The 12,783-nt window shown below is 44.3% G+C and overlaps 1 protein-coding gene across 1 annotated transcript in view; it reads right to left on the reverse strand.

Moving 5' to 3' along the window:
• Nucleotides 1–454: 454 nt before the first annotated feature.
• Nucleotides 455–12,783, reverse strand: part of bcl2l1 (BCL2 like 1) — a 28,100-nt gene continuing 15,771 nt past the window's right edge. The window contains exon 3 of the mRNA XM_037773029.1: nt 455–4,619. Coding sequence (XP_037628957.1) covers nt 4,476–4,619 — 144 coding nt within the window. The 3' untranslated portion in view covers nt 455–4,475. The remainder of the gene's footprint in view (nt 4,620–12,783) is intronic.

The following is a 12,783-nucleotide window of genomic DNA, read 5'->3' on the forward strand; positions in this document are numbered from 1 at the left end:
CACCCAGGTCGCGGCTTACTCGTGGCTTACTTGCGGTCACTCTGATGAAACACTCTCTGGTTGGATTCTGCTTCCAGTCAGCTTTCTGCTCGGCAGCTCATGTTGACTCCAGGTAGGCTAAGTGAAGAAGAGTTTGGTTGTAAAGTGAGCAGCAGTCATTGAGCCGTTGCTTGGCTCCTGGTATTACTGCTTGCAGCGTTGTCGGGGGCTCGTGCCCGTTGGCAGCGCGGAGCCGCGGTCCATCTGCTGTGGACGACATGCTCGTCTCAGTCTGCAGAGCCCTGAAGTAATTCCCATTTACTCATTTTGGGCATAAAATGTACTTTGTTCAGCCTGATTTCTTCTGGAAATACCTTGAATATTTAACATGTCTTAATGAGCATCTCTTCATGCATGATTTGACACACCCACGCACTATATCCAAGACTCTGTAAAAAGACACAGCTAGACTTAGTACATCTTCAACATTGGCTTTATTAGGTTCAATGCAATTTAAGATTTTACAACAGCATTCTAAGACATACAAACAGACCATTGGACATGGCTCCATCTAGAATTGTGTACTCTTTACGGCCAACAAGAACGCACCCAGAGGCCGAGCCTTTTTGAAAATATCCTCTTACTTTGTATGTTTCTTGTCTATAGTGGCATCCAATAATAATAATAATAATAAGTCCAATAATCCTAAAAAAACAAAACACAACGAATGACAATGCACATCAATGCAAAGATGGAGTTTAAGGCCATTTTGAAGGGGCGCAATTATGCTTTTACACCAAATATAAATAATGTTTAAAAGCCATCAGTTCTGATTTTATTAAATATGTCACTAAGCTAACGTACTATTCTAATCAGTTTAAATAACTAGCATATATTTATATATATATGTATATACAGTATATATATACTGTATATACAGTATATATAGGGACGTGCCAATGATGTCACACTTCCTTCATTTGTGCCTCCTTCAAGAACATTTTGCCACACAGAAAATGAACACGCACGCACACACACACACGCATGCACACACACACGCACACGAACACACGCACGCACGCACGCTCACACAAGTGTAGGAAGGGGAGTTGTTTCAGTGAGGGCCAGGGGGGGGGCAGCAGAGAAAAGCCTGCGAGCAGCTTCTTGGTGGGGCATACACTATAAAAATATATATATACTGTACTGGAATGTATGAGAGCAGACCTTGGCTCATAAGATGCTCAGGACAACAAGCATTTAGAGGGTGGTACTCATCAATAGTCAATGCAGTTGGTCTTTTATTGGGTGACATATTATTTCCAGGGATAATAACAATCAGTTTAGAAGGAGGAACTCCATGCGTGTAAATTGTCTGTAGATGCACGTGATTCTGTCAACTATGAGGATGAAGAGGAGCAAACGTGGACACCGATGAAGAGAGATGAGTCGTGTTTTTTAAACATGGAGGCTCAGCTGCTGGCTGGACCCTCGCACCGACCGACCGTGTAGTGATGGATGTTTGCTCTGTGTGTGTGAATCTAGAGCTGAACCTTCTCCAATGAGGAAATGTGCTGTGCTTTGCCGAGCTGCTATAACACACATGAATAGAACCCGGGACATGTTGTTGTTAGCTGGAGACAGTACATGGAATAAGGGAGGGGGGAGGGGGGGGGCGCCCCACCTGCCCTCCCTTCCCAGTAAATTAATGGAGCTGCCAGTTGTTGGTGCGTGAAACGCCAGGCGACAAACACTCCTCCGACTTCAGCTTTAAATTAAAGATGTTGAGACGAAACACAGAGTCTCTCATGGACCACATGTGACTGGCAGGTGTGTGTGTGCGTGCTGAGGTGTGTTTGTGTGGAGCAGCAGGTGGGCCAGCTGTGACTGACACACGTGACTAGATGCAGAGACAGCCGGGGGATCGCAGAGGAAGAGGAGGAACTGGATGGAGAGGAAGGGAGGGAGGAGGAGAGAAGAGCTGGATGGAGAGGAAGGGAGGGAGGGAGGGAGACGGATGGAGATTTGACAGACTGGAGGTGTCTGGGGAGGACGGAGGAGAAGTTGGTTGGGGGGGGTAACTGAGAACGGATGTGTGTGAGATGAGATGTGAAGGTTTGGGTGCGTCTACTGTTACGCTCCTACAGCCACTGACAGCTGCTGATTGGCTGACGATGGTAAACAGACACGGCGTCGTCTCCTCACAGACGGACGCTTCATCAGTTTGCTACGGAAATGTTGAAAAGGCGATGATGTTCACTCTGATGATAACGTGAAGCATGATGTGTCATTAAATTATTTAATTATTATATTTAAATGTCAGATTTGACTAATGGTTGAAAAATAAGGAATGATTAGTGAATCAGCACGGAGAGGAACGGCATCTCCTGTTTTGAGCACTGCAGCACACAATGCATAATTACACACTTTATTTTAACCCCGTTATTAACAAATATGGCCGCACGGCTGACGGTTACTTTCATTTTCGATTCATCACATTTTTTTTTTTTTTCTTATTACTGAATGATTTAGTCTATAAAATGTCAGAATATAGTGAAACATGTCTGTCACAAGGTGAAGTCTAATGTCTGGTTTTATCAGACCAACAGTCCAAAACAATTACATAAAATCAGCAAATCCTCACATTTAAGAAGCTGGGACCAGCGTATGTTTGTCATTTTTGCTTGATGGTTATTAATCAATTATCAAAACTGTTGCGGTCGACTTATCGATCAACTGACTAATTGTTTGCAGATCTATAAACAATAAATACGTTGTTTATAACACACTATAATGGAGTTGTTAACCAACATAAGGATATTTCAAGTGTTTATTATTGTATTTTTCAACAATTTTAACTTGGCATCTATAACGGGACTATGAAGACATAATGCATGAATAACAATATTTCTTATGAATAAATTGTCCAGAACAACATCTGGGCTGATGTTACCTTATGGCAGTAATCAGTGTACATGTCGGCTGATTTCTGTAAGTGTTATTACATAGTTTATCCACCAGAGAGCAATGACCAGCTGATTTTTCAAATGTAAAAATGTCCCACCGAGTATGAATGTTGTTCACGTTAAAATAGATTTTTTTGTTTGCGTTATGCATTTATAATTATCTGATTTATAAACTAATATCAGTATTGGCCGGGTTGTAGTTGTTATGTTTTAATTCAACATGAAATATGTTGCATTTCTTTATTATATGTATTAATGAAACCCCTCTAGTACACGGACCTAAAGAGTGTTTCTCAGATCAACACCAGCCTGAGAATGTTCATGTGTAGAAACAGTTAATAAAATGTCTAATATCACACAGTAAGGATTTGGTCGTGTGTGTAATCATATATCATTAAAATAATATGATTTATACAGCAGTTATGGATGCATCACAGGAGAAGTTATCATTGTGGACAAATACATTTATTAAATGTTTGCTTCTAAATGCTAAATAGGAGGGTTAAAATAAAGTGTTGCAAAAAAATTTAAAAAAAAACTTGACACCCAAATCAGTGACGTTCTGCTTCCAAGTGTTGGATGTGTTGCTACAGTATCCGCTGCGTCTCTCAGCTACTGCGCAGTAAACATGGCGGCTCTGAAACTGCGGCGCCTTGCTTGGATGAACTTGCGGTCGCACTGACTGGGAGAACTGGCCACACGCGGCGGTCTGGCACTGGGCGAGCTGACTAAACACAAACAGGGTCAAATCAAGGCCAAGTGTGATCATAGAGCACGGACCAGTGGCAGCACTGGGTTTAATGGTTCACTAATCCTAAAATCAAAACGCACCGACAAACACAAACAAGCAGACGAGTCTGTCCCCGTCTAGTCTGAGACTCCTAAAAAATCTGTTTGACTCCTTTCATACAAACATGAAGCGTGAAGGGACAGGGCAAGACAAACAAAGCAGTATATGAAGTCATGGACTAAGATGTTCTACTGGGTGTGATGTGATCAGGATGGCAGGAAGCAGGAAGTACAGAAGGTGTGGTGGGGGGGGCCGGTGCTACATCCTTCCCCTGCCTTCACTCTCCATATGGCACATACGAGGCTGCTGTAGACGAGACATGCAGAGCAGCCCAGACCCCGACACACTGTCTTCCTCACAAGACTGGAGTCATTTTTAGCCTCTTTTTGAGGGCAAAACTGGGAAAGCAAAATTTGTTAAAACTAATGCAAACGAACAGTAGGAGGAACAAAAGAATAACATGTCTGTCTCTTGTAGAAGGTGGAATAAGGTGAACACATGAATACTAGGAACTCGTCCTCTTCTCTTTCTCAAAAGTTCAACAACATGTGAGAGTTCTTAGTCCACTGTGTGTGTGTGTGTGTGTGGGGGGGGTGTAGGGAGGGGTGGGGAGTAAACATCATCAGCAGTTCTGACGAGACAAACGGGACCTTCATCTTAACTTGGGTGGCTTGTAGGTTGAGGGGTAGTGAAGGAGGCCGGTTGGAGGAGAGGGTGGATCTCCCCCCCCCCCCCCCGCCCCCTCACAGGCGTTTCTGGACGATGAGCGAGCCCACCACGACGCCGGTCACCAGGGTCATCCCCGCCAGCAGCCACTTCTTGAAACTCTCCTGAGACCTCCGGCTCTCTGCCGCCGCGTCCTGCCCAAAGACTTCAGCAAAGCGCTCCTGGTGAGAAAAGAGAGAAGACAGAAGGGGAAAGGAAAGGGTTAACACCGGTGTTCTTGCTGCTGGCTGTGTGACATTATTCAAATCTGACACCCCACACACACACTTCCCAAAAACTCAATTGCTTCAAAAAACCCATAGAAAGAAAAAAACCCCAGCAGGCAGGTTGAGAAGCTCAGGTAGATTCCCTATGTAAAGGTCTGCTGGGTATCTGTTTGACTGTCACACAGCCCACATAGTCACATGGAGAACTTTCCATCAACCGCAGCAACTAACAGGTGAGGTTGACATCACGGCCAGCAGAAAGACCCAACAAAAAGCCGCCTGCATCCACGTTGTGCACAGTGACAACAACCACGTCTCACTGATTAAAGCACAAATACACATATTTCAGATTCAGTGTTTGGAGCCAGTCACCACAACTCTGGCTTTAACAATCTCCACCTCCTCTCCTCTCCTCCTCCCTCCTTACAGCACCCTTGTTGTTGCTTGACATTCTTTCCACCGTTGTCCTCAGACTTGCCAAGCCTACATCGCCGCCCACTGAAATCATTTCCTGGAAATGAGCTGCAGAGAACGCAGTTTTGTTGTCTGGCCACAAGGAGACGCCAGGCAGGCTCTAATCTCACGTGTACACACACACACACACACTGATCAGCTGAGCTGGACCTGACCCACTGAGTCACTACTGATGATGCTCATGTTGTCCACACCTCACTGCCAGTGCTTCACCTCAGTAAACACTATTTGTGAGGCTGGTGCTCCTCCTTAACTGGGCAACCTTCAGCTGAGCTAATGTGGAAATGACTAATTCGGATGGGGACAGAATGGGAGTGTGTGGGGGGGGGGGGGGGGGGGGGGTTTACTGGAAACACTGGAGACAGGACAGAGAGTGAAACGACAGAGAGGAAATCAGTGAATCACAGAAAGAGTGTGTGTGTCTGTGTGTGTGTGTGTGTGTGTGTGTGTGTGTGTGTGTGTGTGTGTGTGGACTCCGAGTCGACTCATTCATCCCGAGTTAACCACATGGTGACTAAAAATCATCAAATCAGCTCCGATTACACAACTCACTAATTCACTACGGCAACGCCGGGTAAATACAGGGCGCAGCCTCCATTTGAATCCGGCGGAGCTAGAAATATTAATGCATGCATACTGTATGATACACATCTTTAAAAACACAGTGAAGTAGCAGCAAAAGAGCCGGAGTTGGACGCACAAATATTGTCTGGTTACAGCTCTCTCAGATGTGAACAGTAAAGTGAAGAGCTTCTGGTTCGGACTGATGGTCGAACTAAACGTGAACTTGAAGATGCCACCTCGGGCTCTTTCTGGGAAATTACAAGATAATTTTTTCACTTTTTTAATGATATTTCATTGACTAAATGACCGATTCATCTCGAAAATAATACGCAGATTATCAATAATGAAAAGAATCGTTAGTTGCAGCCCCACAGAAATTTAAATATAGTCACTGACATGCAGGTAAAATCTATATGCTATGCATTGTTTATATGCGCTAAATACATGCACTAGAGCTACATGGATGAATCGGCTGATTTAAGCTTATTACAGATACATCAGTATCATGATATATCTGTGACAGAGATGTTATCATCACTGTGACCAGTCCCACCATGGAGAACATGAGATTATTGTGTGTATAAAGCTTCACACTAAAGGTTACTACAGTCATTTACCCTCCTGAGTCACAGTGTTAGAAAGAAAACTACATTGTATTCTGAGCTGAGAGTGAAACCACAATGTGTAGGTTACTATTTGAATGTGAGATCACTGATTGTTAGGTAATACGGTGATATACAGTATGTCAACACCATTTGTTGCTAAAGTAATAACAGAACCACTGGGGTCATCAGGTCATGAACTTCCATAGCTCGCTGCCTTCTGTTCAAACCACTGACAGCAGTCCGTCTGTATCTCCGTCTCCCTTCTATCCTTCCTGGTTGACGTCGGGGAGTAGATCTCTGTCCCACAGCACACTCACACACACACTGGCATGCAAGTGAAACATCAACACACACACACACACACTTTACTCTAGCCATACATTTACAGTTGCCTCTGTCTTACTGATTGGTTGTTCTGCCTGTAACCTGGAAAACCTCAACGTGACCCGTACTAGATACACACTTTAAACCTACATATGATCTGGCACCTGTTTTGCAGAGAAAAAGACCATATTTGGGCTATCCTGTTTCTGTGCAATCTCCCAGGTTAAACAACCCCTCTGACCAGCGGCGTCCTTCAGAGTTGAGGTGGCAGCACACTTGTGACTATTTGTACTGCTGTTGCTCACTTCTCCTTGGAACTCAAGCTGCAATAAACCTCCAGTCTTAAAAACATCTGAGGGTCTCCTGTTGCTCCTTCAGTCTCCAGTTAATTGCTCACAAGATTTCCATCACAATGATTGTGCATAAAAGCGGTAACATTAGTAGATAGACCTTCGGGGAATGATTGAATATCCAACCAGGATGTTGGTCTTCCTCTCCCGAAGTGAATCTCTGCAAATTAATGAGAGTTGATATCGACTGGATCAGTGAGGAAATGAGACGGCGTGTCCCAAGGCTGTAGGCTGTAGGCTGTAGGGGGGGACGTGGGGGACGGAGACAGTGGAAAAAAACCTGCCGGCAACATTATTAGTTGCCACAGTAACTGACCCAAAGTTAGTGATTCATATTCCTGGAACTGAGAACCCTGAGGTTCCTTCAGCTCAGGGTGTCTGGAACAGACCCCAGATGGACACATTAGAGGAAATGATATAAACCAGTACAGGCACAGTGACAGACGGACGTAGAGGAGCGAGGAGGAAGTGTGGCGGTGGGGGGGGGGTATCATTCCTGAGGCATTCCAGGAGGCTTCTTTTTCAGCACTGAATCCTCAGCCACATCCATACTTCAACTAGGTACGAAGCACATTCCAGGAGTTTGACGTCATTGTGATTTATGTTGGATAACGGTTGGGTGGAGACTAGTTTCTCTGGCTGCCTGACGAGATGACATCACCAGCAGTGGTAGTGCAGACTAAAACCGGAACAATGAAACCGACTGGTCCCTGACTGGTCTCAGGAAACACACCAACAATGAGACTACAGGATTACTTAACAGCATACATGGAGGAGGGGAGGGTGTGTTCGTTTTACACGTCGTCATGTCCGACTAGGGTTTCTGAGGAAAGGAATGTTGGCCAAGCGGCTGATACTTCTAAGAATACGTGGGGTGTGAATGTGCTGGTGCAAGATAAGGAGGAGATGAACTCACTTCTGTGGTGTGTGCTACGGTCTTAACCACAAACTGATCGATATGCGTCATCACAGGAACAGTAACCATACAGTGTACGTATTTAACGGTGTTGAACTTGGAGTAACAGCAACTCTGGTGATATTACATTTTTTGTTATTGTCAATTAATCTTATCAAAAGCCCAAACCAACAATGAATTGATCCTACTTAACATGTGTTATTAAGTCTGTGTGTCTAAAGCCTGATATATCTTCTTCCGCTGTGCCATAGAGCTCCATTAAAAACACATTTAGCCATGAATTACGGCCAAACAAAAGTTGGTAAAAGTTTAAGTTTATAACTTTTACTGGCGATGTTTTGCCAGAGAGGACCCTCAGCCAATCAGTTAGCAGATCCTACGACTCCTGTGACATGTTGACCTGTGTTACAAAGAATTTCTTCCTGCCTGAAACACATGAACACGCCTCCCGGACGCAGAAAAATTTAATTATTGCTTGCTGCAGATCAGGAGGGCAGCTTGCGGGCCGAGCCGGTCTCACAGTAGCTCTGTTCATTCATGGTTTAGCTCTAAATAAACACACGCGCACATTAAAATACTGTAGCAACTCAGTGAGCAAACATCCTAGAGAAGCTTTTACACTTGAGCAAGTGCTCCCAATCAGTGAGTAGGACCTGAGGAATTTGTAAATAGGTAACCGAGTGCAACACAGAAGCTTCAAGTTTCACTGAGGACACTCTGCCTCTCATGCAAGGTTCACTGAAGGTGAGAAGTTCACCTTCAACCCCTACTCGGTCCTCTCAGCCACTCGAACCGAGGCCTCGTTAATAACTGCGAGGGATCTGTCTGCGTGTGAGGAAGCCGAGGAAGAGTAAATATTTGTCTTCCGGCAGGCCTTGATACAGCACGTGAACGTTTTTTTCAGAAAAGATAAACTGGCCTTCTTGCCGGCACCGGAATGAACTCTCGAGGTTACTTATGACACAGATGGCAACATGGACGGATGCACAGGAGTCAGAGTGAGCCAAAAAAAGACCAGAATGATGACTGAGCTGCATTACAGTAAAGCAGGTGGAATTAGCCACAGGGGGTTGATAAATGGTACTAAAGTATGACGTCATGTGATTACACAGTGCTGTACGTCATGTTTGACTGATCTTAGAGACCGCTGCCGGTCCCTTCCTGTGAAGAACACCGGAGGAATGTTGGGTGTAGAGAGAAACAACTTGTGATGCTGACTGACACCTGTAAAACAGACATGTCAGGACATGTTATCATTCAGTGGGCAAGAAATATATAATATGAAGCAATGTGTACTGATTTTCTGTTATTTCTTTACCTATAGCATCTACCTATAAATGTAATTTCTTCCCGTGGGATCCAGAAAATCGTCTTCATTGTAGCTTCAGTGTACCACCACCTCTGTTTAATGTCTCCACCGGCATTACCAGTCAGCTCCCTGTGCATATGTTGGTTTGATATGCTCCATCTCTCCTAGTCCCACCTGGCAGGTAAACCCAGTCTTTATCTACTCTCTCACTTTCCCCTTTCACACGGTCACACCTTTATTTCTTCTTTATCTCCAGTCCGTTCCCAGAGGAAATCAGGTGCTAGGCAGCAGCCCTGCAGAGCGCTTTCAGGCCTCCTCTCCGTTTTTTTTTTGTTTTTTTCTCCCTGCTTTTCTCGGTCTAACTTTCTCTTTCTTCGTTAGCCGGGGAGAAAAAAAAAAAAAAGAGGATGAGGGAGGGATTAGCTCATGAAAGCAAAAGGGTTGGATATGAGAGAGAAAGGGAGAGAAAATAGTGAAGGGGCACAGGAAAGGAGATTCTGCAGTCGGTTGCCACGGCTACCGGGAAGCAGCTGATTAGGGTGTGTGTGATGTGTGTGAGTGTGTGTGTCTGGGCCTGTAGGTCCATCTCTGTGGCTGATAAATGGCCCGATGCTACATGTGGAGAAAGGAGCGTTTTAACGATCATTAGCAGCAGCTTCCGATTCATCAGCTCTGACTTGTCGGTTGCTCCGGTGTTGCACCATAACAAGCTGCAACACTCAAATCCCCTGATGGTGAAAGCCCCTGACCATGACACACACACGTGCACACACATACACCAGACGTCGATTAATACATCACATCCTGTTCCTTTTAGGCAAAATGGGGCTGGAGATGAATTGAAATTCAATAACTTTGAGAGGGCACATTGCATTAATATCAGTAATCATATGTGTAATCCTGATGTCGGGCTGAATGCTGAGAGTATCCGGCCTTGTGAGCCGAGCAGTTACAGAGAAATCTGTTCATCTTGTTCCTCTTAAAAAGTCGAAAAGTTGACACACCACAAACTGTATTCTGTATTTATAAATGCTTAATCAATGGGTGGACTAAATGAAAAAAAAATTAGTCCAACAACCTTTTTGATAATTGATGAATTTACATCAGTTACAGATTCTTGAATGTGAGGATTTTTACATCACTGTAGAAGTTATAAATTACCAGAACTTTATTTCCTTTTTAGTCCAGACCAAAGATCGAGCACCCTGAGATCTTTACTGCGTAAAGGATCCGGTTATAGCTCAAGCTTATAGTGAGGTTATTGTGATAACTGTGTTAAGCATTGTTATGAGGCAATAAACATATACTTATAAAACAAAAGCCAGTATCAGTCAGACTTGACCAAGGACTTCTCTGACGTCTCTAACTTATGATTGGCAATCACACTAATATCTGTTTAATCAAAACCATAATATACATCTTTATTGCAAACAAGAATAAGCATTAGTCGTAGCTCTGGTATTTGGATTAGCACCAAAGCACTGAAGTTCAGCTGTGTGAACGGTGAGAGTCTTTCTGTCTCTGTGTGCAACATCTGACCTAGACAGCTCCCTTTTAACAGACAAGAACCGCTTTCTAACAAGCCCGCAGAGCACATGATGTTCAGGCCACACTGGCCACAATGTGCAACAGGAAACTGGTTGAAAGACGTAGACACGATGTCCATGACCAAACATGCTGACGCAATACAGGAAGCTGAAGCTCCCATTCACGTGCAGAGAAGAATCCAGAGGGTTCCGTGTTGAGAACTGGAAGCGTCTCTACTGTGAGAGACAGCTGACTAAGGCTCTTTCCCCGGGACACACAGAAGGGCTGCTCCCTTTCAATAGCTATGACTCGACAAAGACCATCTAGATCAATCAGCTTTGAACCAGTCCCATCCAGAGAGAGAGGACAAATGAGCACATGACGTAAAGTTACTGGAACTGGAGGAGGTCATGCTCTGTGGGGAGCCGGGCATCGTGGGAAAGAGAAAAACAAACAAATAATAATGGCAAGGGATGTGGGTAGGGTTTGGTGTTTCTAAAAACATGTGAGACTTGACTTGATCAGAAGAATCAGAAATTCATTTGATAAAGAATCCCTTGTTGTAATATATTTGGGATTCAGTTCAGAACCAGGGCTGCGGTCGAACTGTCCTTTTTCTCTTAGGAAGGTTCCCAACGGAGTGAAATGACCCAGAAGTATCTCAGTAACAGCCGTGATTAGAGCTGTTCGAATTCTTTAAATGCTAAGGAAAGGAGCTTCAATACTTCCTTTACTATCTCCCTTAGCATAGGATACACTGGACGATCCTTTACCAAAGGAAAAGAAAGAATAACATCCCACAATCCCAACCTCATGACGTTTTCCATCGAGGTCAAGGAAAGTGGTTAAGACGTCATTTTTTTACTTTTCGACCGCAGCCCTGTTCTCGATACCGCACCCTCCCTTACCCTGTGTCACTGTTTCAGTGATCTGATATACATAAACAACTAGGAGCATGCTTTGAATTCCTCATGCTTTTGTTATGAAGTGCATAACCGTGTGTGTGTGTATGTGTGCATGAATGAGCAGAATGTGATGAGTCACAATGAAGATCACATCCTCACAGTCAGCAAATGAACGACCAGAAAGGAATGAAGGAGCAAAGGTTTGTGTTGTTGTAAATCTAAAGCAAGCGTTCTAACTAGCAGCAAACTTTTTATAGTGTACTGTAGACAAAGCATCCAGTTCCATGAAGAACTGAAGACCAGTATTATAGAGATATGGATCTTAAAGAATCCCAAAAGTGAGAAGTCCAAAGGATGTGAACATGCGGGGTGATGTAGGAAAAGAGAAAGCAGGATCACAGTTCAAGAGTTCACAAGTGGCCAGTGACCAAGAAAAGCCTGACGATCACTGAGGAGGTCCCAGGGAGAAGAAGCTGGCTCTTAAAACATCGCAATGTCAGCCGGAGTTGAGTAAACATTTTGGTACACGAAAACACCACGTGGGCTTGTGCAAACACACACAGACCTCCACAACACACCACATGATGTGTGTTGTTTATCGAGTAGTTGTGACTGATGAAACAGGGTTTACAGCAACACGGAGAGGAGACACCATGTCCTGGCTGCGTGAGACAAGATGATGTCATACAGGAGGAGAGAACGTGTATAAAGTTCCAAGTGCAGTGAGTGAATGTGATGTGTTTGTGCTGTAACCTCTGCCTCACATAGTGAATAATGGTCCATGAGCTTATCATGAGATCACAGTGACTCGGCAAGATGAAAAGAAACAGCAGATAAACCGCCTGAGGGAATTACAGACTGAAATGTCAGGCTGAAGGACGATGATGAATCCAACAACATCATCCACCTTTTAACACCAACAATCACAGTAGCCTTTCTAGACAACAAGTATTGCTGTACTATACAGTGAGCCTTATTTACACAAGTATTCAGACTCTCTTCTGACATTTTCACATTCAGCTCAGGTTGACCTGGGTCGACCCGTGCATCACTACCAGATGCACAAAGCCTGTCAAGACTTACCTGAGAAGACCTTAGAGTGGAATTGCTGCCAAAAGTGCTTCTACCAGGTACTGAATAAAGGC

Source organism: Sebastes umbrosus, chromosome 6, assembly GCF_015220745.1.
Source record: "Sebastes umbrosus isolate fSebUmb1 chromosome 6, fSebUmb1.pri, whole genome shotgun sequence".
Taxonomy (NCBI): domain Eukaryota; kingdom Metazoa; phylum Chordata; class Actinopteri; order Perciformes; family Sebastidae; genus Sebastes; species Sebastes umbrosus.